This window comes from Phaenicophaeus curvirostris, chromosome 1 (assembly GCF_032191515.1).
Source record: "Phaenicophaeus curvirostris isolate KB17595 chromosome 1, BPBGC_Pcur_1.0, whole genome shotgun sequence".
NCBI classification, from domain to species: domain Eukaryota; kingdom Metazoa; phylum Chordata; class Aves; order Cuculiformes; family Cuculidae; genus Phaenicophaeus; species Phaenicophaeus curvirostris.
The window spans coordinates 141,443,040-141,468,150 of NC_091392.1; the positions used below are offsets into that span (position 1 = coordinate 141,443,040).

Here is a 25,111-nt window from a genome sequence, read left to right on the forward strand (position 1 = left end):
AAAAAACAACTGAAGTGAGCATGTCATCCATGGAGCAGATGCCAGAACACCCTGTTGAACCTGGTTGATTACTAAGCGATTAAAGCCTGAAGGGGGGAATCTCCTTCCATCTGTTGCATGGACAACTGGCTCACTGAAAGGGAACTGAAATTTCTCCTTTGCGTTGCTGCACCTGCTCTGAAGGCTCCCTGAGCTCCCTGAGCTACAGCTAGGACATGAGTCACAAACACACAAGGGTCAAAAGTCCCAAGCAAACGGCCTGTAACTGGACCAGGCTGAAGTGTTGCTGCTTGCTATGAATTTTCAGGGTTTTGTATAACAAGGTGGTAATGAAAGCGTAGTGATTTGTGGGAACAGTGTGGTCCCCAGCTTCCTGCTCTTGGTGTAAACCTGAGCTCTTTTTCTTCAGACTGCCAGGAAATAGATACAGATGTATTTATAAGATTTCACTTCTGCAGCAGAGCACTAAAAATAGCACAATACATCATTCATAGTACAGGTCTCTCTATTCTCTTATCCCAGTCCTGAAGAAAGAAAGGCATAATGTTATCAACTAACTGTCCTCCTACCTCTTCCAGTAAAGCAAGTTTCAGCTACAGGAGTTGCTATCAAGGTTAAAATCCCCTTTGTTTTACAACACGTTCACTGCCGAGGGGGACTGTCATTGCCCAAAGGGAGCATAATGTTCAAGTCATTGAAATATCCTAAGTAATGTCAATAGTAAGGAAAGCATAGAATTAACAAATTCACTGCCTATAGCTAGGTACTCATGACATATGGAAGCGGTGTTTAGAGCATCAATTCAACAATATTTTAAGTCAGTGCTCCTTTGACCCATGCTGATGAAGATGAACTGACAGGTTAGACAAGATTATGCCTCCAAGGGTCATAAAAACGTAGATGTTTCCCAACTGCAAACTGATTCTTCAAAGACAATTACCTGCACAATTTAACTGGATGGCCATTTATGCCTTCCAGGTTTCATATCATTAATGCTTGTTTCCTCTTGGATTTTTGCTGTTTCTCCTATTCTCACTCTTCTCCTATACTCACTCTTTCTTTTTTTTTTTGTATTTTTTGCCTCAGATGCACACACTAAAAAACCACTCTCACACTTCTTGTCTCATGTGATTTATTCCCAAGAAATTAAATTACATTTTTATAAGCCTCTATTACCACAAATGATAGCTGAAGATTTGCTGAAAAAATTAATTCCTGATCTGTTGCTGTGAAGTGTCCTCTCTGGCACTCTGCTGACTCTGTCTTCCAAAACCAGAAGGAAGCAGTCCAATGGTATGATTAACTTCTTAGTCTCTGCAATTTCCTATTGCTCTACTTGCCCTAGATTTCAGGATTGACCTCCTGCTTCACTGCAAAATGCACAGTTGCTCAGCTTGATAAATCACATGAATACTTTTTTGATCACAGTTATCTACTCTTTACTACATACCCCGTGAGGTTAATCATATGCTGAGGCACTTCATATGCTGCACACATATACACTCCTCTTTCCAACAGCACTTTGTATATTCTTCATGCTGCCAGCCAGCAATGGGACCTGCTTTCTCCTTCCCAACATGTGAAAGATCACAGACTGGCACTTTGTCTCTTTCCCCTCGATACAAATTCTGTAATTATCCACACAAAGATTCTTAAAAGACCTAGCAAGCCAAAGAAAATACATAAGAAATTACCATTTAGACACAGAATGGATTGTCTCCCCTCAGGTATCTTAAGAGAATGATTGAGAACGCATGGGGTTGCCCATAGGGAGGTGGGAAATGTTTGGCTCTCATGACAGCAAAGCGCTATCACTTCCTTGAATTAAAACCATATCTTAACTTTTATTTTTCATTCTCTAAACATCAAAGGAATTTCAGTATTTAGTGTAGCTAGCTAGAGCTCAAAATTGCTAAATTTCCCTGGGACAGCTTTTCTCCACCTTCTCATGCAGCACTGCAATATATCCAAATCACATCTCTGGTGTTATGATAGAACAACTCTAAACAAACACTAACAACAGTCAAGGTATGGGAAAACATCCAATAGAGAACAGATCAGTGCTATAGGTCTTGCTCACAGGTTAAATAAAGGGAAATGGAGTCCCAATTTTACAGAAATATCTATTCCTTTTCACTCAAAACTTTCCACACAAGGCTCTTCTTCTAAAGCTCCTTTTCACTAATTCACAACAGTCTGGAAATAGTGTCCTATATACAATATATATAATTATTATTCTTCTTTCATGTTGTTTAGCAAGGAGGGCTGAGAAACTCTAGGCAATTTCCACCACAAAACGTAGCAGCAGTTGCCCTTTGCTACCATGTGGGAGAGCTGAACTGTGCAACACCAGCATTTCCAAACAGTCAAGATTTCACGTAAGGTATAGAAGATAAATCCATATCCCCTGTTGGAGGTATTCTCTTTCTCATTGCAAAGATAATCCAGAAAGTTTAAGCGTTGTGCTAACGCTGTGAGAGCTGTGTGTTTGTTTCTGTGGCAGTGAAAACTGCCTCCTGCCAAACTTCGCCTCCTGCAGAGCCCATGATCTCAGTTCCGTCATTCTCTGCTGGGACCCAGATCAGCTATCCTGAACCAAGGCTTCCCTGCGGTTGCCACTGATTACACAGATCCATCACACAAAGCCTTTCTGACCAGCCTGCCAGCTAAGTCACTCTGCTGATAAGCTGACCACGTAGCTGTTCATGTGGAGGACTCTCACGGTGTGAAAGGTGATGTTATTGAAAAACTCAGTCCAACACAAACTTTAAGTATATGTGAGTGACACAAAGCACATGAGTATTTTTGCTAGCTGCCACTGGACTATTTATTTACTTCAGGGTATCACAAGCTTAACTGCTATCACAAGCTTAACTGCTTTGCTTAATCACAGCTCAAGCAGATACTTGAGAACAAGAAATCTTTGGCTCCGTCCACTGAAAGTTTTAAGGCTGCTTGGAAAGCTGCCTCCTCTGCTTTAAGTGATCTATTAAAAGTCTAAATTGCCTTTTATTGTTGCCTTCATACTTTACAGGCAGTGCCTACCCGGGCCCCCTAACCCAAATGGTGTATCTCAATGCGGCTTTGTCTGAAAGAGAAGAGCCATGCTACAGTTCCTACTGGACTAATCATTCATCCTGTGGCTCCTTACAATATCAGGAGAAGTGACTGGATTGTCCCAGGTCTAACTTTTCTGTTCAGTTTTAATCGTGACAGAGTGCTAACGTATGCATGCATCCATGGGAGGCGATGCCGCAGCAAACATCTCTCTCCACACAGATGTGGGTCTCCGCTGCTTCTCATGATCTGCCACTCAAGTCCCCAGAGTCTTCACTGCTCTGGCAGACAAGGGGGAGAATCTGTTTGCCCTTCAGTATCCTGAGAGCATCCAGTCCCATTAGGGTAAATTAGCTCATATGTGGCACATTTTGATGTCCTAACTGTGATCAGACATGGACAGTCAAGGCACAGTTGCACAGAAATGCAAAGGACTATCCCTTCCACCTGACAAAAAGGCAAACTGAAGCTCGAACAGGCTGTGTAGTTCACCAGACATCAAGAATGGGACTTGTCACTGCCAAAGGTACATTAGTGTTGAGAGACCTTGTCTATCAACAGCTCAAGGCGGTAAATCAGAAAGTTTTATCACAGCCTGTACTTAGCAATTCAGGTCTGGATGACACATATATATAAACCAGGTGCTGAATGTAAGCTAGTGAGTTGGACTCTTTACAGAACTTACCAGCTGGGACGGGCGGGCTTGCCAGCACAGCCATATGGCTGCTGGGCTCAACCCGTTCAGCCCTCCCTCTGCCCTACACGCCTGCACTGAGGTCCACTTGGGCAGAGCTAGCAGGGTCTGTCTGAGTCCTCAACGTGAGTGCACAGAAAGAAGAATAGAATGTGATTGTGAATTAAGCACGTCTCCTAAGTACCAGCCAAGCACTGCAGTGAATGACTTATCTTTCCCCTATTACAATGAGAGAGGAAATTCAGTGGCACAATGCTTTCTTCCAAGTGTTCAAAACTCTTCAGCAGATATACTTGGCCTGTGCTACAGCATAGAGAAATAAAAGTAGCTAGGGGAATAAAAGTGCCCTAGGACCACTGTAAATCTTCACTACATGAAAAATCTTATCTTGCACATGAAGATGAGCTGCAAATAAATTTAATATGTGGACTAAGTACTGTGTGGTCTCCCTCATGGTGGGCTTTTCAGCCTAAAAAGAACAAAAGAATATTAATGAGTGTTGTGTTTGGTTATGATTACAAACAGCTGTAATTTACAGCTGGACAGTCTCTACTGCAAATACATCCAGCAAGCAAGTGATTCTAGGTTAGCGGAACAGGCTGCAAAAAATTAGCTTTTAACTTTAACCTTGAGGTCAGAGTTCTGGGACCATGGGAGTCAATAATAAAATCTATTTAGCTCAGTGGGATTAAGCAGGTTTAAGACCTGGTTTAACTACACTGCTTATTGTTAAATAACAACAGAACACACTGAATATTTTAGTTACAAACTTATTTCTTCACTTGAAAGCTATTCATGCAGTAGATTTGACAGTCAGACAACTGAAGATAGGCTAGTACTGTATCAATAAGGTATGTAACTTAAGTTCTTGCTCTTCTCTGTCCCACAAAATGAACAATCTATATAGTTAGACCACTCTACTGAAGAACACAATAAAATTAAAACCAAGCTGTGCTGTACAAACATTGAGGGTTTTTCACGAAAGGATGAAAAGCTAATGGGGCCAGTTCATCCTTCCTGACAAAACAGTCAGCGCATGTGCAGAGCAACCTGTCTTATGGAAGCAGAAAAGCTGTTTCAGTCAGGCTTCTGGGTCACTAATCTTTGTGTTTGCACATAAATCTACTGGGGGTTACTGTGTCATTCTGAAAACAAGACCGAGTGCAATAAACTGAAGAAATCAATGGCTACAGGTTTAAAACTCTCTCTTCCCCCTTTCAGTTTAGCCAACTGTTACCTTTTTAACAGAACCTAAAAGCAAGAACTTCGATAAGAACAGCTGTAGAATATTTAAAAAAAAAAAAAATGGACAAATTTACTGAGAGCTTTAGTTAAGCTTCCATCTCCCTTGGTGCTGGGAAGTGCTGGTGTGTGACCGGGAGCTTTTAGATGCTATTAGGACAGTAGTAATGAGCAGCAATACTGCAGGCATCCTCACTTCATCCAAGACTAGGCAGAAACTGCTGTCACAGTGTGGGTTTTTGGGCCCCTGCCCTGTAGTTTACTTGCTGCAGTGAGGTGACGGGAGGCAGGGGGCCTTCCCAGCACCCACTCCAGAAGGAGGGTGCCCCCATGGGCGAAGTTTGCAAAGCAGATGGGAAAGCTGTGGGCATGCTTTTAGGGGCAGAGAAGGGAATAGGTGATCATAAATACTAAATCTGTTATGTGCTGGGCAGGGTTTCAGCCCTTCTGCCCTGAGGACTAGGACTCCCTCACCACCCCCTATGAGGAAGGGACCATCTATCCATCACCACCACTTTTCTTTCCAGGGGAGACAGAAAGCACAGTGTGGGGCTTGTGGCTTGTTAACTACCTCCAGGGACACTTCTGCAAGAATGTTCCTCATTCAGCCCAGAGGAAGGATACTGAGAAAAAAAAAAACAACCCAGATTTTCTTTGGTTACAGTATTATCCCTACCAAGTTAAAAAGCAGCTTTGCCCTGGGGGGTGAGCTTGCACACCTCTGGGGAAAGGGCCATAATACTGACATGACTTCGCTTTATTTTAGCATTCGTCCCAGTTACAGCAAATACTTGTGTACCCTACAACTGTGCTAGCTATTTCACCCACATACCATACATTTCACTTGGAATTTTTTTTTTAAGCTGAGGAAAAGATTCTAAACAAAACTGTGTTTATAAACTTAGAGGGGGGGAGTCGATAATTTTGGCGGTCTTAACCTCCAAGCAGAGAGAAATGTTATTCATCCATGCACAACATATAATTCAGCCTAAGTGACAGGCTCTGCTCTGGAGAAATCCTGGCCTGAACTGGCTTCCAGAGTCAATTACCACTTATTCCCAGGGAGGCGGGGGGCGAGGGGCCAGACAAGCAGAGGGGGCTGCCAACAAGGCATGGGGAAATTTACTCTGTGTCAGCCTGCATGACACAGTACCTCATTTGTGGATAAATGTAAATCTGCTAGTTCTTTTTCACAGGCACTAAAATGTACAGTCTCTACTCCTCCTCCCCCCTCCCTGTTCCCAAAACTGGAAAAGAAATCAGGATCGTCTTAGAAAGCTACCTTATATTTCAATCAATCCTCTTTCATAAAAGTCATTTAAGGTAAATACCTGGGCAGACCCATGGCCCAACTATAATATTTACCATGGCCCAAATCCTGAATTCCTCACTTGGGCAAGTTTCCCACTGAAATTAATGAATTTTTGCTTGAAAAAGAGCTGAGTAAAACCTGAATGCTGCCTAAGGATTTGGTCCCCTGCTTATCTGCCTGGAACTCAGCTGTAGTTCCAGAATCTGTGAAAAAATTAAATCAATTCCTACAAAATACCAGTCCCTCAAAACTTAAAGGGTAAAAAAAGGCATTGTTTTTGTGCATAAAATGTACAGAAAATCTCATCAGAAAAAGAATAATTCCCAGGGAAAGGATTTTCAAAAAGTCAAAAGAGAACATCTCGGAATAAATGAAGTACTTATTGCTGAAAAATGAGCTCAGATATATCTCAGCAAACTCTAAAGCTCAGAATTTACTGCATCATTCATGCCTTCTCCAGTAAGTTTCTTATCTCTCATTCGGTATCACAACAAGGGATTCTGCATAGTCTGTATGAAATACAACAAGACTGTGATTTTTGCAGTAATAAACTCTACACATGCATGACAAATCCAAGCATGCAAAATGTTTAACATCCCAGTTCACAGATACTTTGGGGACAAAATCCGATTATGAATTATATGCCACAATAAATAGGGCTCAACGTTTCATAAAGCAATTTATAGTTCATAAAAATGACAAAATGTACCTGTCAGATAGAACGCGGAGAGCAGATCTCTGTGCTGCCTGCTGGAAGAAAGGGCAGAGATGTTTATTTTATATTCTGACTTGAAAATTACGAGCACAATCAACACTTTAAAAAATGCATTACACACATTTTTGTCACGTGTCCAAAGTGTTAAAGTACAAGCAAAGTAGCAGAGAGTCTATAGTCAAATGGACATTCCAGCCTAGTAAATGTAAGAACACTTTGTTAAGTACGCCATAAACCAGAAGATTGTCAAAGCACTGCACGGTATGTGAGGTCTGAACTACTCTATTTAGACAATTTTTTCTGCAGGTCCCTGAAAACTCGCCAGGGCTCGATTCTCTGCCTTCCCCTCTCCCCGCTTCTGCACTCCCACTCCCTCTCCTTTACCATTAGTCTCCTCCCATTCTTCCACAGAAACAAACATCACACATTTGGTTCCTTTTGCGATGAAGCCTGTAGCTATAATTATAAATTTTGCAAAGCTTGCCAGAGTTGCTGCAGACGTTTCACGAGCACTGCCATGTTAATCTGCTGGCAACTTTTGACTACGTGGCACAGGATTGACCTGTTGCTGATTTGCTCCTCATTGTTTTGCCTAGTAGAACTCTTTGGATGGTGTAGGGACGTGTGATGCTTGTTCTTGTGTTATTCAGCAGTTCTGGGAATAGAAACCGTAGCCTCTCAAGCTTAATAGGACTCCCAAGCCTATCCCTGAGCTAGTTTGCCACTTTATTATTATTATTCTTTCCCCTCCTTCAATCACTTCAAGTAGTGTGATTCATGGCTTCAGCACAGTAACCAGCTGCTAAGCAAAGATGAAATCCATAACGTTTTGAAAGCCTATTTTAAAGCCTGAGTTCTACTTGGAGCTCCCCAGAGCATCCCCTTTCCAGCCAGACCTGTCCAGGCTGTGCCTCACCTGTCACAGAAAGGACACAAAGCTAAGCAGTACGGGGAGTCAAGGCTCAGGGAATTAAATGTTGATTTTCTCTTTGCAGCCATCAGTAAATACGTTTTTGAAACCATTCTCCCTGGCTTCTCAGGGTGCTGGGGGCTATAACCCTATCCCCGAACAAGCTGCATGGCTTGCAGGCACCCTGCTCAGCACCGGAGAGGGAACCTTTCTGGCTAGTCAAAATGCTGCGGACAGGCTGCAAAGAAAAACTTGACAAAACCTGACTTGTGGTTGCAGTTGCGGAACATTTCACAGAAAGGGGTGAAAAGATCCACCTTAGTAGATCCCTGAAGATCTGACAGGAGTGCAGAAATGCTTTGGGAAGGATATCTGCTTGATTTCGGAAGCAGGATTTCTGCTCAGGGAACCTTCTGGAATAACCTGGGTCGCCTGGGTTCCCTGGGGTGAAGTAGTTTGCTGTGTGCCACATACCAAACTGTCAGGACATAAGGGCTATGCCACATCCCCTGTGGCTGGTATGGTTTACGGAAGCTCTTCCCTAGCATTGATTTTCTGCATTGGGAGTGTGCCCATGGCAGGAACGTGCTGTTTTCAGTGTTAGGAGAATAATATGGGGAGTCTGACATTTTTCACTGTCTCCAGTAGGTCATCACATTTGTACATGCATTGGATACAACCCTCTCCATGCCATCCAGGCCTCTGGATACAGGACAGATGTTAATGGACCAGCCACTCTCCAGTTCAGTGGGCTGGCACCATTTTTACTCTCTCCTCTGGAAGGGGCTCGTTACAATAGCTTCATCTCACTTCTTGTACACAAATGCAGGAGAGATCCAAAATGTAGGTCTTATGGCTTAATCTTCTTTAATGTTCTGGGCCAACACAAGTTCATCTCCTCCCATGTCTAATCACCATCACTAGCAGCAAGTTAGGTCCATGTTAAGTTTCAAGCTGCCCAGCTGCAACACCAACTCCTGCATGGTGTTATGCCTCTGCCTGCAAAACTCAGGAGTTTCTTCTCACTATCAGAGCCCTTTTCCATGGCCAATTTGTGTAGATGGGTCACCTCTCCCTCTTCTCTCCTGCCAGCAGCCGGGGCTAGTCTATCCCTCACAAGCAGCCACGACATGACAGTGTTATTTAAGCCACTTTTAATGTTTCTCACTCTTGGCTCAAACCACCACAGATGCCCATGTGGTTTTGCACTGCAACAGGCTGGAAAACTAATCCAGCTGAAAAATAGCTTTATCGCCCTTTTCTCTTTTTCTTTTCCCCCGAGTTATTTGTGAACTGGCTGTCTCCTCTGATATGCTATTCCAAGTGAGAGGATGTCACCTTGTGGCTGTGGTGTGAGAAGAGGAATGAGAGTGTGATGGCAGCGTGCAGTGGAGACCCTTGCTGCTGGGATAAGGGCATGTCCATCTGAGGTTGCTTTCACCTGAAATTCCTTTCACTCCCTTTCTGGGGAGCTCCAGAGCACTCCTGGAGCAAGGCATGTGGTGGCTGCAATAGCCAGGGGTTACTGATGGAGACAGGTTGCTTTGTAGCCACAGGGGCCTCAAGAAAGCAAATGTGGACTTTGGTGACACCAAAAGTCCCTAACGTGGGGGTGTGAGGTATGTAATGTCTTTGTATTTCCTTAAAATCCCTAATTTTGAGAAAGGGAGAAGATCTGGATACATCATCTTCTAGTTTTGATGAAAGCTACTCTCAGGAGAGAAGCGGAGAGAACTCTTGTCTTGACCTGTTTGGTGTACTAATCGAGCCAGACCATGTGGTGTTGGACTGCAGCCCCAAGTGCCAATCTTCAGATTCCATCTTGGTACATCCAGTTGTTGACAGTTTTGAAAAGGTGATACCTTCTGGGCAAGAAAGAGGGCTCAGATGACAGGCAGGGCAGCAGAGAGAAATGTGCAAGTGCCTTTTGGTGAGATCATTCTGCTTTTTCAATTAGCCTCTCATTTCAAGTCTTTAATAAACATCTTTCCTCACCAGGATGCAGTGCAAATTGCATGAGACATCTCACCCTTTGATTGGTGGTCACACATCCTGTAAATGAGGCTATTGATTTCTTTCTTACATGGTTTGAAAATGCAACTGTGTTTGGCTGCATATTTGTGTGACCCCCTGAGCTGGTAATTACCCCATTTCTTAATGATGGGGGAACAAGATCCAGTCACAAGTTTATTCTTTCTCCCTGGAGAAATAGATCTAATGCCTACAGAGAAAGGCAATTAGCAACTATCAGGCAATTTTAATTCTAGCCTCTATTGCTCCCCTCTCCTGGAAAAAGTGAGCTGTTGTAATTAAAGGTAGTTAGCAGTTCCTGAGCAAATATAAATACTTGCTGCCACTAATTACAGTCTGCTCTCTTGTTCCCCTGTTAGAGGACTGGGCTGGTCAACTTAGGGGGAAATACATGCCCTTGCTTCTCACCAACAGTTTTTTTGTGACCCGATTCGAACTCATTCATGAATTCCCACTGAGGGTCATGACCCATAGTTTGAGAAACTCCATTGCTGGGGAAGCAGCTTTCTGTGATTTATTATGTTTCTAATATGCTGGTGTTATCTATACAACAATGTAAGCAAAAGAGTGGTACTTAGTACCACATACTGCCTGCATGGCTATATTTTTAATAGCTTGATTTTGATTGTGCTATTTAATTTGCATTTTATTTTACATCGTTAACAACTTTACTGAGGCCAGCTCATCATCCATCAAGAAAAATGAGAATATGTTCTATGGTCTTTATTATTCCTGGAAGTAAGTGACTATACTGGTTAAAGAAATTAGGGATAAGAAATAATTTTGAAGTTTGATAATGCTGAGAGAATTTAAAGATCTCCAAGATCTACCAGTAAAAAATACTTTATGGGAAGCTTAATATTCTTTTGATAGAGAGAGAGTGTGTTCGCCAGTAAAGAGTACAATCCTTAATTTTCATTTCTTGGAATCAGTGGGATTACTGACGGAGGAAGGTTCTCTTCAATATGAACACAGATATTGTACGCCAACCCACCACATAATAACTTTAATGCTGAGTAGGAAGCAGGGAAGGGAAAAAAAAAATCACTTAGGTGACTCAGGTACTTGGGCTAGAGAAACCAGCCACAGTAAATGAGATGAATTACTCTGTTTCACTACATCAAGAGTTGTAAATTACAAGATACTGGCTGGTTAGACTCCTTTGACCCCCATCTGAGTTGGTTACAGATACATTTTGAGCAGAGTTTAATTGATCTGCTTGTAGTCCTTTAATTATTCATGAAAGATTCTAGCTGTGCCCCAAGACCACTGGGCCAAACCAAGTTTTCACCCAGCAGTAATCATGTTTAGATTATCAGTCTCTAGAGACTGCATCTCCTTTCTCTATCCTTTACTGCAATGAGCCAGAGCTTGGGAACATCATCAGCAGATATTCAGGTTTCAGTGTGTGTTAAATGAGCAACCAAAATTACTTGAAGTGTCACAAGTTGCAGTCTGTTGTTGAAGGGAAATCAAAGAGGAAATTAAATACCTGCATTGTAATTGGGACTGAGCAGTGAGCAGAACAGGTTGAATACTGCTATTGAGCTGGAGATACAGGAGTATTAAGAGTAGTCCCCAGAAATCCCTCTTTCTTTTTTTTTGTTGTTTGGGGTGTTTTTTTGTTTCTTTTCTTTTTTTAATCTGGTTGGAACAGTATTGCTTCATAAACTGCGGGGCTTGCAGGCATTCTTGGATAAGAAGCAAATGAGAACTACTACAGAATGTTCTGCTGGGCTTAGAAGAGCGTCTTGGAGGCAGGCACTGCAGGCTGACTATGGATGAGATTTCCTACACCACACTCACGGCACACTTTGGCAAATAAAAGCCAATAAATTTACTGTTGACAGTTTCAGACATTTTGTTTTCCATTTTTCCTGTCCTGTGGATTAATCACCATTATCACAAGACAGCTCAGTTACAGCAATTGTATGGATTTACACCAGTTATACCAAAGACTGAGATAAGTGTCATCTCTGTATGTGTACAGAAGGTATACAGAAGTGTACAGAAGGTGAGAATTTGAACCACTTCTTTGGTGACAGTGTAATAATATGTATTACCTGTGCATGAGTAAATTCCATTGCTGCCAGATCATCTTATTTGTCTTCCTCGCATTGCCCTGGAACTTGTGCAGTGAACCATTTATGCTCTAAGTCAACATCTCCTACACTAGCAAGCACCCAGTCTGCTGGATGCCGCCCTGTATTGGACTGCAGTTAGTGAATTCAGATGCACTTTTTCCAAGCCAGGGTTAAGGAATGATGTCATTACTACATATTGCCATTTGGGAGCCAGACAAACACTTTTATGTCTGTCTTCTTCCACATTTCAATCTTCATATGTCTTTCATGTTGATTCTGTTTTAGTTTCCTAAGGTTTTGTTTGTAGCTTAAATGCAGTTTATTCCTAAACTAATGAAGCCAGGAAGAAAGACGTTTTGTAAATGGCACAATGTGGCTGCATGTGGTAACAGGGGTCACAGGACTCGCCAGAGCTGCTTTCTTGCTTCAGATCTGGGAGCTGTTGTGTACCTAGAGCAAAACTGCTGGAAAATCACCTTATGGTGAAATCCACCTCAGGACAACCACATAAATGTTTTTTCATCTTCCATGTCAAGATGTGGATTTGGTCCAACTCTGTTTATGGATGCCTTCTTGCACTGGATGTTACACCTTTGTGAGATGGAGCTGCCTTCCAGCCTCACAGCTCTGCTTCCTGTGCAGGTGTTTATAGACTGTGATCAAGCCATCCACCAGCTTCAGATAAGCTTGATTCATTGTGTGGATCCCTTTCACTCCAAGGCATGTTTTCTGAATGTGCTAGACATCCCTCTTGCTCGTTTTTAAACCCTCTTAAGTTTTCAATGTTGTCCTCGAAGAGTGCAGAACTCCACAGTGTTGCAATGATGCTCTCATCAGGGCTCAAAACATGGGTAATGAAACCCTCTCACACCGATGGACTTGTCCCGTTTAAATGCCCACGAGTGCTTTGTGGCCACAAGAGTTGCCTGAGGAACTCAGGACAGGCAATTGCTTGTAAGTAATTCCTTATGTGCCTTCTCTCACTGCATTATTCCATACTCCTCACTATTCCTAGGGGCTTTGTTTGAGGATTGCTTTTTAGTGTGGATTTCTGAGGGATTTAAAATCACTTGTAAACTACAGCTCAAGTGTTTCTCTGTAAATTTGTAATATAAATGTGTGAATGTGATTTTCACTGTCCAGTTGATATTTACTTAAGATTTACAGGCTGTAAGGCTTAACAGGGTCTCCCTTCCTTCTTCTTTTGGAGTTGGTTATCATCAGAGCCACATCTTTTAAGAAACTATAAAAGCCTTTCTGGATTTTATGATTTCTCTGGGCCTTTCAACACCTGCGTATTAATTTTTTACCCTGGAGTTTTATTATTATGTTTCTGGCCTACATTGTTCTTTCTCCTCTGCTTTGCCCATTAATCCGTATTAATCTTCAGGGGCAGCACAGTCTAGTGACTTGAACATGGCACCTGAGATTAAAAGACGTAAGTACTAATCCTGGCTTTGCAGCTGACTTGCTGTGAGGCTTCAAACAAGCCACATCTCAGTCTCAGTCTCCCTGTCAGTTCTACAGAGATAATAATTCTTGCTTAACTCTACCTAAATATGTCTCAGGGGCATTGTATTAAGTAGTTAATACTTGTTAAGTGATTTGGATCTCCAAATTACTGTATAGTCAGCATGGGTATTAACCATACAGAGATTTTTATGTATCTGTCAATGCTGGGTCTTCTGTCCTGCATCTGTTCAGATTTCTCCCACAGTCTGGCCCTAACAGCCACAAAGGGTTTTAATGCAGATGAGCCAACTTCAATCATTTTCAGTGAAGATGAGCAGAAAGAACAACTATACTTGGTACTATACATGAATGAAATGGTTAATTTTCAGTGACATGGGAGGAAGGTCTCTGTTATTGCAAAGGAAGTAGTGCTCACCTGGGAAAACTTCCTCTGTCTCCACAGTATTGGTCTCCTTATCCAGGAAAACGTAACTTGGCTGAAGTGCTGCTTACACTTACAGTATCACAGGCAAAAAAATGTCAGTGGTGTGTGACAGACTTTACAAGATTTACTGGGAAGTCTGAAAGCTCAGAAATTAAATTATAGTTTTTCTTAAGCCCATATATATGAAAATAGGGGAAATGCAAGCCTGAAATCCTCAACTGGTGGTAACTTGCTCCAGGGAGGTGCTCTGTCAATAAACTGGCTACTAAGTATCTACTTGGACTGTGTTAGAAATTAAAAGAAGAAGATGGGCGATAAGATTTTAAGTTTATTGAAATTATTGGCTAAACTCCTGCTGACTTCAGACGAGAAAGATTTGACCCTAGGTGCAGCACAAATTGTAGCAGTAGCTCCCCAGCCCCATTTTTTTAAATCCTAGTTTTGATGGATTGGCTGCTGACTCTTTCTGCCTATTTCTCATCACATTCTAATATAGCTGCTACTCCCTTTAAAGTGTCCTCCTTTTTCCAATTTATTTTCTTCATTCATTTGTCTTTTATTCCCTTAATCCCTTTCCCTTTTGATGTTCCTTTTGTTTTCTGACATGGTCTCAGTTGTTTCTTTCTCTCTTTCTGCTGCAATCCGTTTCTGTGCAGGCATCCTTTACACCACTCCTCATACTGCCATCAGCCCAGTTGGAGTTGAATGGCTGAGGAGAGTGAAGTCAGCTTGGCCTTCTGCCTTGCAGAGAGCAACAGGCAGCTCCTAGAGAGAGGCTGGGACCCTGTGTTGATATCATAGAATCATAGAATCATCAGGTTAGAAAGGACCCACGGGATCATCAAGTCCAAACATTCCTATCAATCACTAAGCTATGCCCCTCAGCACCTCATCCACCCATCTTTTAAAGATCTCCAGGGAAGGTGACTCAATCGCCTCCCTGAGCAGCCTGTTCCAGTCCCCAATGACCCTTCCCATGAAATTTTTTTTTCTGATGTCCAGCCTGAACCTCCCCTAGTGGGCCATTCCCTCTTGTCCTGTCCCCTGTCACTTGGGAGAAGAGGCCAGCTCCCTGCTCTCCACAACCTCCTTTCAGGTAGTTGTAGAGAGCAATAAGGTCTCCCTTCAGCTTTCTCTTCTCAAGGCTGAAGAAACCCAGTTCCCTCAGCTGCTCCTCATAAGACTTGTTCTCCAGCCCCCTCACCAGCTCCGTCACTTATTTGTGACTGATGGTTATTTAACTGTTCTGTCACAAGCAGGCTGGGATGAATTTGCCCAGATGCAAACAAGTGCTTTGTGGCTGTGCTTGAGTGGGGCAAAGACTCGAGCATGGAGGCTGGTTTCAGTAGGGTTCTCTGTAGTAGGAGGTGCGATGTGTAGGCTGATGGGCTCACAAAAGAAAGGGACAAGGGAAAGCCAGCCTGGTCCAACCTGGTGATTCTATGATTCTATGATTCTGTGAGATGAGGGATCTAATCCATCCATCTTTGTGCCATAAATCAGCCAGCACTGCTGAATTGATTGCATCAGGATATGTTCCCACAGCAGTCAAAACAGATATTGGTATAGTAATTTTAGTTCACGTGGGGAAAAAGACTAACCAAAAGTTTCAAGAAGATGGGGTTAAGGAATTTACAGTAGATACAGAGAGAAACTGTTAGACTTGGAAAAGGGTGATACCAGTGGAAAAGGGCAGGCCTTGTAGATTTACTAGAGCTAAAACTTAGCTTAGTCATGGCGTCCACATGAAGGGGCAAGGAAGATGCCCTTGTATTTTAATTTGATTTTCTCATTTATTTTTAGAGGTTTTTACCAAGGAGCACGGAGATCAGAGTGCTGTGTTTGAATTTCCCCAGATTTTGTGCTTGTCCAAGAGCCAAGCTGATCTGTAACCTTTTTCACTGTCATTCATGGTGGTGACATTCAAATTTAGAGCTTGATGCTGCCTGCCAGTGCATGACAGACATTGAATCTGATTTTGTAAGATAGGCAGTGACATGAGCCAAGTTTGGCAGGACAAGACCGGGCTCTTATTTTGTTTCATCTGACAGTTTCAGTGAGGCAATCTTGGTCTTCTTGTCATGCCTTGTGGAAGTGCAAATTTAGATGTCACAGAGATTTTAAAATCAGAGCTGGCAAACCACAAAAAAAAAAGCTTGGCTCAGCTGGCTTAAATCTGACTCTGGATTTTAGTTAAGTTGGATACCAAAACGATTGCTTCTCTAATACACATGAAATAATGGACTTGCTTGAGTTAAGTAAGACCGCTACAGTGGCTATTTCTCAAGTCTAAAAATGCACCCACATTGTAGCGACAGAGGGCTGAGCAGAGCATTTGGATTAAGTACAAAACCACCTGAGGTTCTAGCCATTCCTTAACTAAAAACCTAATTGTTCCACTTATACTTATCTCTGCTTTGTGCTGTTTTGGTTGCAGTCAGACTCGTTCATGGACAGACTTCCTGAAATAAGTTTCCTGTGCTCAGTGGAGTGAGAAATTTCTCATCAGAAAGATACTTCCCCCCTCCTCCCCCGGGGTTTTTCAAGGCACTTCTGGAGAGAGTAATTCATTACAGTAATGATGCAGGCTCTGTGCTTTTTGTTGGCTTTTTTCTCAGGTCTAAGTCTTCTCCCCTCCTTTCTTACTCATTTTCCCTTCTGATCAAGCATCAAGTATTGCAGTGATGAAGAGGTGGATAAAGAGGAGAGGAACACTAAAATGACTTAATGTGGTTAAAGTATTTGGACACGGCATATCTGAATGCAATTAGCGCTGCCTAAAAATAGTTCTAATGATGAACAGGGCTACGCAGTGTTATGCTATAATTTGCCCAGTATAACTCTTCTTTCTAGATGTACCTGACTCTATGCTCTGCTTGGCTGATCTTCGATTTCAGAAAGTGTCTTCCTAACAGAGGAGGTCTTACGGAAAGAAAGCTTGTAGCCAGTTTGCCCCTTTTTCAATTTGTTTCAAAATTCATTACGTTTCATATGCAGAAGTAGTGCTTATATGGACTCTAATAAAAATTATTTCTTCTGAAAGAAGGTGTATGCATGACTGTTCATTTTGGGATAATTTTTATAATTTTTTGATTGTTAGTCCATATCCAGAAGTGTGAGAGAAAAGTCCTATGCATTATTTAAAAGATTGTCTTTATATACATTCATTCTCTCTTGTTTCTGGCTACTATTAAAAAAATGAATCATAAGTCTGTGACTTGAAAAAATAAATAATTTCCTAGTCCTACTTATGTAGGGACACGGTCACACCGATTGCAATTGGCCATGTAGATGGACTTCTGCCCTGTTGCAACAACAGGATGGATTTGACTGGTTCTGAATTACTGTGCTGCAGACAATCCTGCCAGAAAGGTGCCTACATGATGATGAGGAAACGTAAGCACTAATGTTCCCACTGGAGTTGCGGGTGCAACTTGAATTAGCCTCAAGTTTTCTGGCTCAGCCATGGCCAGAGTGATAGCGGAGCATTGGCAGGTCCTCTGGGGCCAGCAGCCCACCCTGACTGTCCCCAGGCTGCTATGGGCAGGGACAGCCCTGGGACCCCCAGGAGGGTGCCAGGCTGGGTGGGCTGCTGCTGCCCTGTGGAACTCTGGGTGGCCAGCCAGACCAGGCTGCCAAGGTTTTTATTTTACTATGCTGAAGCTGTTCCTGGTCAACTTTCTTAAGACTGCTTTCCCCTGAGGTCTCCTGTGAAGGGACATGGCTTTCTCTTTGCCCTGGCTTGCACGTGGAGGGGTCAGGTTTTCTCACACTGCTCAGAGCCTGTAAGGTCAGTCTGTCCCCATCCCTTCTTTAAGAGGGCAGCCACCTGCAGGTAAATGCTGCCTTCCCTCTTCCTGTGCTGCAGGGTGGATGAGCAAAATTAATGAACCCAAGAGGACTGTTCGCTGCCTTCCTGCGCACTGTGTGAGGAGGGTGTCTTCAGCCCCAGCATTAACCTACTGCTGCAGGGAAATAGTCATACAAGAGCTTTTTTTTTAAAAAAAAGAGTACTAAAGTTGGGTCTTTCCTTTCAAGATACAGCAGGGGCTGGAGTGCGGAGCCATGTCCCTAGGAGCATGTTCTGATTGCTTCTTCAACTTCTGTTTATACAATTTTACAAAATTTTTGGCAGGAATCAAGAGCACATACCAGGGTGTTGGCTTTTATGAATCTCATGGGATGTGAAAGTCAAGCTGACTGGATGAACTTTGGTTACATATTCCAGACAAGCACAATGACTCTATTTATTCAGACTTGGCAGCCAGAATGCAGATTGACTCTGTGGGTAATAAATTTTCACAGCCACAAAACTTCAGCAGCAGCCAACCTCATCCTGCACAGAAAAAAAATGCATGCAAGGAAGCAGATTTGGGTTGCAAAAATATGCTAGATTATTATTCCATGTATGCATACCAGCCAGTTAATTTATTTGGCCCTTGATTGACATGAATTGCACAAATGATGCCAGGGATCTTTTTGTCCTTAAAGGAACTACTTTCTATTACAAAATTTTCATATTGTAAAAGGACAAGTAGGGGGAAAAGAAGAGAATTGTTCATATTACAATTGACAATCTCCTTTTAATATTTCACCCAAGACTGATTTAAGTTACCCAGTGACCTCTACAGAGAAGAGGAGGGTATTATAATGGGGACTGTTTCAAGTGCTATGCCACACTTCAAGGAACCAAAAGGCAATAACCACTACAATTCTGTACTCTTAACAATCTTAAGTATAATTTCGACATCTTCATGCTACAAAGCTTCAGATGCTTTCTAGTAGAGATGATGATGAAATTATTACTCCAAGTGTTATAAATCAAAACGAACTGGCTCTTTAACTTGCAGATTTATGTTAACTACCTTGGTATCTGTTAATTGCACGCTCTTCAGATATTGATTGGGGATTAAAAAGTGTATTTTCTTCAATCTGTGTGATGTAAAATATGCCAACAGGAAATTTTCTTTCTGCTTATTAGATCCTATGATCACTGCCTGTAAAATTAAAATGATCAGTTTAAATGGATAAACTATGCTCATTAAAGAGGAAAAATACATTTATGTAATTAAAATTAAGAGACTAATATGTGTGGATAACGTAATTACTGTGGGCACATACACATTCATCTCAAACCCAGTCTGTTTTGCCTCTCCTGGATCTGTGAATCTCACTACCTTAACTGCTGATGCAGAGGGAAAGGTTGGGAATGCCTTGCCCACTGGGGGTCCCAAAGCTCTTATTCATGCCTTTTTCTTGCATTCTCCTCCCTCATCCATGGCTTGCATTCCCTGGGTCACTCATAGCCCTCCAAACACTAGCCCTGGGAGCTCAGGAGCACCTGTCGCCCTTTGCACTGCTTCAGAAACTCTGTTCACTGCTCAGCAATTCCAGCTGCAAACAAAGTGTCTCCATTGGTTTCAAAGTCTTTCCTCTAAACTTCCCTATTTAGAAATCAGCAAAATGAAAAGCTTCCCAGTTCTTGTACCACTCACCTTTAGTTCATTAAGAAACAGGACTACTTAATTGAGTCTGTTGTTAAAAGATTAATTAATTATGTAAGGAATATCTGCAAATCATTCAGGGACTGTTCCTATCCCTTTATATTTTATTTCTTTCTTTGCTGTTCCCAAACTCAGGAGATCTGAGATTAAAGATCCTCGGAATTAGGAAATAAAAGGAAACAGTCAAGTTAGAAAAAGATGTGATGAGGAAAGAGGACTAACAAAGCAATTGCCAAAAGTTGCTCATGCTAGAGTCCGTGGCGATTGGAAATGAGTAAATGGATCTCATCTCTGCATTTTCTGGCATTGGTGGCAAGCTCTGTCTTGTTTGAAAGCTTGTTTGAGCACCAAGGTGAAAGACTGAGGCTACATCATCTGTACCTTTAAGCTGTGGTTACTGAGCAAAGACCTTGTGTAGCAAAAACAATGCTGAGATTATGCATGGGTTACAAACACACGAAAGATATTAGTAATTACATGTAGTAGTGCTAAACCAAAGGTACCATGTGTGCATGCCTGAACAGCAGTACTTTTCCACTATCCTTTCTCTGACTAAATTTACTCATATTCTATTTCCTGCACAATGCATATTTCCACATGTATTTTTCTGCTCACTATGAAGCAAACAAGCATTTATGGGCTGAGGCTCTACCAGCCTGTTCCATACTGATATCCATTCTGCAGGATCCCATTTCCCTTCCTACCCAAAAAGGACAAGCCACCTCTCCCAACCTCTGGCTCTCCCCTCCCTTGTTGCAAGCACCACGGCACCTTGGTGTGCTATTGTTATTCTTCAGACATCCCTTCTGTCACTCACTTTACTTTGCCCTACACTGTCTATATGTTGTATTTTAAACTATCTAGACAAGCAGGAAGAGTAATTAAATATGAAGGTTTCAGGATTATGCATTAAACAAAAAGAAATTGTATAAATACGTAAATAATTGATCCATCTGCTGAATCTTCTTAACACCAAGAAGCTTTGCTCAAAACAGATGAAACGATGTTTTAATATAAATATTAAATTATTTTGATTTACCTGCTGTAATATATTGTAAAATACAAAATTTAATAACAAGAGCTAAAAAAACCCCGCAACAACTGGAAAAGCTTCACGCCTACATATCTAGATTTGTTTGTCTAAGATCCTAAATTCCAGAAGTCTAGATAGCTCCAGTTACCCTTGACTGAAATAATCACATTTGAAACCCATGTTATATCCAAGTCTGTATCCACCTGGGTGATGCAATCAGAGGCTGTACTGCCCTCATATGCTCTGTTGAAGGCACAGGACATGCGTTTCAGTGCAAGGAGGAAGAGAAGTGGCTCTTGGCCTCTCAGTACCAACTAAATCATCCATGCCAGTATAAAGAGAAGGAGAGAGCATGCAATAGAACTGCTTGGCAGCAGGTTCTCAGCTGACCATAGGAAAGTCAAGATCCTGACCTATTATACGAGTACTTAAGTATTGAGACAAACACAGCAATGATTTAAGGAAAACTGGGAGGCACCTCCTCTTGAAAACAAAACCCAGCTGTCCTCACACATGAAAAACTTTCGCTGATGTATCTGCTTCTAGTCAGGTAGTTTGAGGTCATTAAAACTCAGGCAAGTGCCCTAATTGCTGTCTTATGGAGTGAACCAAACACAGAGCCAAGGCTTTCTCTCAGCTGTTGTTAGCTTTCTTAGCATGCAGTGAGCCACACAGAAAGAGCATTGAAGACACTCGCAGTAAAGCCAAGGGTTGGGGGGATGGCAGTGAGATACTCAGCAGGTAAGTGGTGAGCAGCCCAGTGGCTAATCCCTGGGTCCAGCTCATGCCTGCAAAGTTTGGCCTGAATCTTTAATCCAGAATTCCTGTTTCTCCCATCCTTGGCCAATTTTTAAAACAAACAGAATTCAAAACAGAAGGAGACTGATAGAAAAACCTTCTGGGTCACATCAGGGTAATAAATCAGGAGCATTGTAGACTGTTCCCCACCAATACAGTAGTTAGCACATGCGGGTTGGCTCTGAGCAACAACATCTGTTACTCCAGTTACAGTACTGCTATGTATTTTGATAACCTTCATGTACGTTTTGAAAAAGCATTAGCAAAATATTTGCAGTAGCTCAGACTCCACATGAAACAAGCTACACGTGACATGTCAGTTGTCTGGTTCTTACCTGGTCATTCTCTTCTTCATCGCTGCTTAACTTGAGGTCATCTTCTAGCATTCTGGAAAACAAGCAGCAGAAGAAATTGTATTTTAACAAAATGCTTTAAATCTGATGTTTTCTCTGAGCTACTGTAAACATTTAATAATTTAAATAGAAAGAAAGTATATTTTATACCAGTAACTCTGTAGATGTGACACTTCCTTTATAATTTTTTCTTATCCAGTTGCTATCAACTAACTTCTTAATTTATTTCCTACCATTACTGCCTAAGGGAAAATGTTTACTAGAGTAATAACGTATTTTGCAAAGATTCTTGTTATTGCACTCACTGACAAACAATTTTTATATGCTAAAAATAATATTTTTGATGCTGACAGGTCAGTAGTCTCTCTGAAAGGAAAATTTTTCTCCATTTGGCTTTGAGCTTACAAAACAGAAGTAGATATTTACACTGGCAATACTGCAGCACAAAATAAGATTCTCTGATGTTTCCCAAAGGCCATTTTTACTTTATTGCATGCTTGATGCTAAATTGACATTGACTGAAACAATTAAAACTAAAATATATTGTCTCAGTGCAAGAGTATCCACAAGGATTTCACTTCATATAAGCATAGAAAATAATGCATCTTTCCTAATGGGAACGTCATCCTCCTTTCCCACATCTCTTCCTCAACTTGCTTAAGATTTTAAGATTTTAAGATTTTAAGATTTTACCTCCATGTATTCTTTTTAAAAGCTAGGGTTAAGTAACCAGCAGTTAAAGGAGTTGAAGAGGTGCAAAGATTTCTCCCAGTGGTAGAAAGGTCTTCAAGAATGGGACCTATTTTTAAAAAATGCCTCTGCAATAGTAATAATAATACTACTAATTCAGAAAGTTGCTAATTTTTCTTGCGTTCTGGGAAAAGAGAATCTGTAATTTCATCTCAATTCCAGAAGAAAGCTTGGTGAGCAATTCAAACACATCCTGTGATGTGGGTGGTCCCCAGAGTGTAAATATATCAAGAAGACATATGTAGTAATTTCAAACCACCTCCCTGTTCTTGTGCCTAGATCTTCCAAGAGCGTGCCTGAAAAGCGTGACTCTTATGCAGGCGGCATGGAGTGCCGTGTCTTAAAAGAGTACCAACCCAATCCACCCTCTCCTCAGCTCCTTGCTATGTGTACAGTCCCTGCCTCTTGCTGCCATCACAGCTGCTTCCCTCTTTCTTCACGGCACCTTTTGGGGAACGTAGGTGTATAACAACAGGATCGGGGGGTCAGAGCAGAGAACTCCTACTAGTTCACCTCTTAAAGACTCCTATCTTGCTTTTTCCCCAATTTTTCTTCTTCTTGTGCCAAGGTTTTTCCTCTGTAAAACCAACTTACCAAATTCAGTAAAATCGTATTGCAATGCAGAAACCTCATATACATAGGGTGCCCATTGACTGAGAGAGACTTGACAATCTCACAGCAAGATTTGTGTATGTTTTACCCAGAAATACGTCCACAGGCAGGAAAAAGCTCACTCTTCCACCTCCTGAGTCAGCAAAAACTCTGGTGGCCATATTATAGAATCATAGAATCATAGAATAACCAGGTTGGAAGAGACCCACTGGATCATCGAGTCCAACCATTCCTATCAAACACTAAACCATGCCCCTCAGCACCTCATCCATCCATGCTTTAAACATCTCCAGGGAAGGTGACTCAACCACCTCCCTGGGCAGCCTGTTCCAGTGCCCAGTGACCCTTTCTGTGAAGAATTTTTTCCTAATGTCCAGCCTACATCTCCCCTGGCGGAGCTTGAGGCCATATTGATGCAGCCACTAGCCAAACTAACAAGCCCTACTGAGAAATGGGAAAATGGGACAGGTTTGAATGACAAGGAATACAGCTAAAATATGTCAAAGGGGAAAAGCTTCCCATAAACATCGCAAGATCCACAGTGGCTGTGGATCCCACCATTAACAAGGATCCAAAGAGTCTTATAATTGCTCTTTTTTTAAAAATTAGACATGTTTAGGGAATCCCCGAGTAAACAGTGCTTGAAAATAGAAAGCTCAGATCTGGGATTGGGCACTATGTAATTAAATGTGAATAAATACGCCCTGATAGTGATTTAACCACAGAGAGATGTGCTTATTGTGTGAAAAGCAGAGCATGCAGGGTGTCACTTCCCAATGTCCTGTAAATTTGAGTGTGTGAATTTCTGCTAGTGAGGTGGTAGTTAAGCACATTATTTAAGATTTAGCAATTTAAATGGAAGTTGGAAAATCAAAAGCGTATAATGAAATGTTCCAGGTAGCTCTATGTATTTATTAGTGTCTTGGCTTTTTGTATCAACATAAAAAAAAAAAAAAAGTGTATTGTGAGGCTGTGATTAGAAGCAATTACTATGCTTTGAAGCCTTTGGGCTGCACGGAAGTGTGAGTAAAGCACCAGGAGTGCAAGCAGGATCCATCCACACAAAAGGAACAAGAAACCACAGCACTGGCCTATCAGCCTCTCCTTGCTTCTATGTTTTAATCCATCTTTATTTTCCCTATCTGTTTCTCATTTCAGAAGCGCTGTTTTCCAAGAAAAGCACTGCCTGCTCAGGGCTTGTGGCCCCTTTTGGAACTACTGTCAGCACACAAACTCACTCCTAACGCTGGGGTTAGGAAAAAAACAGGTCATCATAAAATGTTTGCTTGCTTACTCTTTTTCCCTAGAATGGGATCTGGCAGGTATAAACTTCATTCCTTAAAAATATTCACTCATCCCTGCTCTGCTTTTGCTGTCAGGTGAGGTCTTCAGCCTTGATCTACAGCTTCACCTGCCAGTAGATCTGCAGAGGGAAGGTCTTTGAACAAGAGGCAGCTGTCAAAGCCCAGGCTGAAACACACCCTTTATGGGGAGGAGGTACTTGTTTCAGAGGGTCTCTAGTTTGCAGTAAGCATCTTAAGGAAGTTAGATCAATGTTGAGTCTGGATGCTTTTGAAGAACACTCCTCCTAAAATGCTCATCTTTGTCATGACAACAACAGCCGTTGAAAGAAAAAGTCATAACTGGACCAGAAGACTCCACTTGAAGAGAGAGGGTAGAGAAGAGAAGAAAAATACTTTAACCTCACAAGAGACATTACATTAATTTGTAATTTATCTGAATAGCACTTTGGCACAGATTCAGCATGGAATGAGCTTTGGTACATCCTATGTTAGCAGAGCACTTCAGATCATGTTTAAATCAACCGCTTCTTGGGGTGAAATGTCTTTATGTATTCTGGCAAACTAGTACAAGGATGGACAGACAAACACGTACAAGCTCATGTGTAAACACAGCCTTTTCAACACAGCCTATCTTTAGCTATTCTCTATGACACCTTTTTCAGATTACACAAAATCCAGGCCAGTAAGTTACATCATCCATGAGTTTTAAGGTTTTTCGAAATAGACTTGGCTTTGATGTGCTTGGTCACTGGTATAAAGATAAGTAAATATAATTTTGTGAACAAAAGATAGAAAAAAGAACTAGTAGTCAAAGT

The 25,111-nt window shown here is 41.8% G+C and overlaps 1 protein-coding gene across 1 annotated transcript in view; it reads right to left on the minus strand.

The window, feature by feature from the left end:
* AFF3 (ALF transcription elongation factor 3) overlaps positions 1–25,111 on the minus strand; it is a 328,515-nt gene that overhangs the window by 71,325 nt on the left and 232,079 nt on the right. The window contains exons 8-9 of the mRNA XM_069855424.1: positions 21,613–21,664; positions 7,015–7,055 (exon numbers count right to left, since the gene is read on the minus strand). Coding sequence (XP_069711525.1) covers positions 7,015–7,055; positions 21,613–21,664 — 93 coding nt within the window. The remainder of the gene's footprint in view (positions 1–7,014; positions 7,056–21,612; positions 21,665–25,111) is intronic.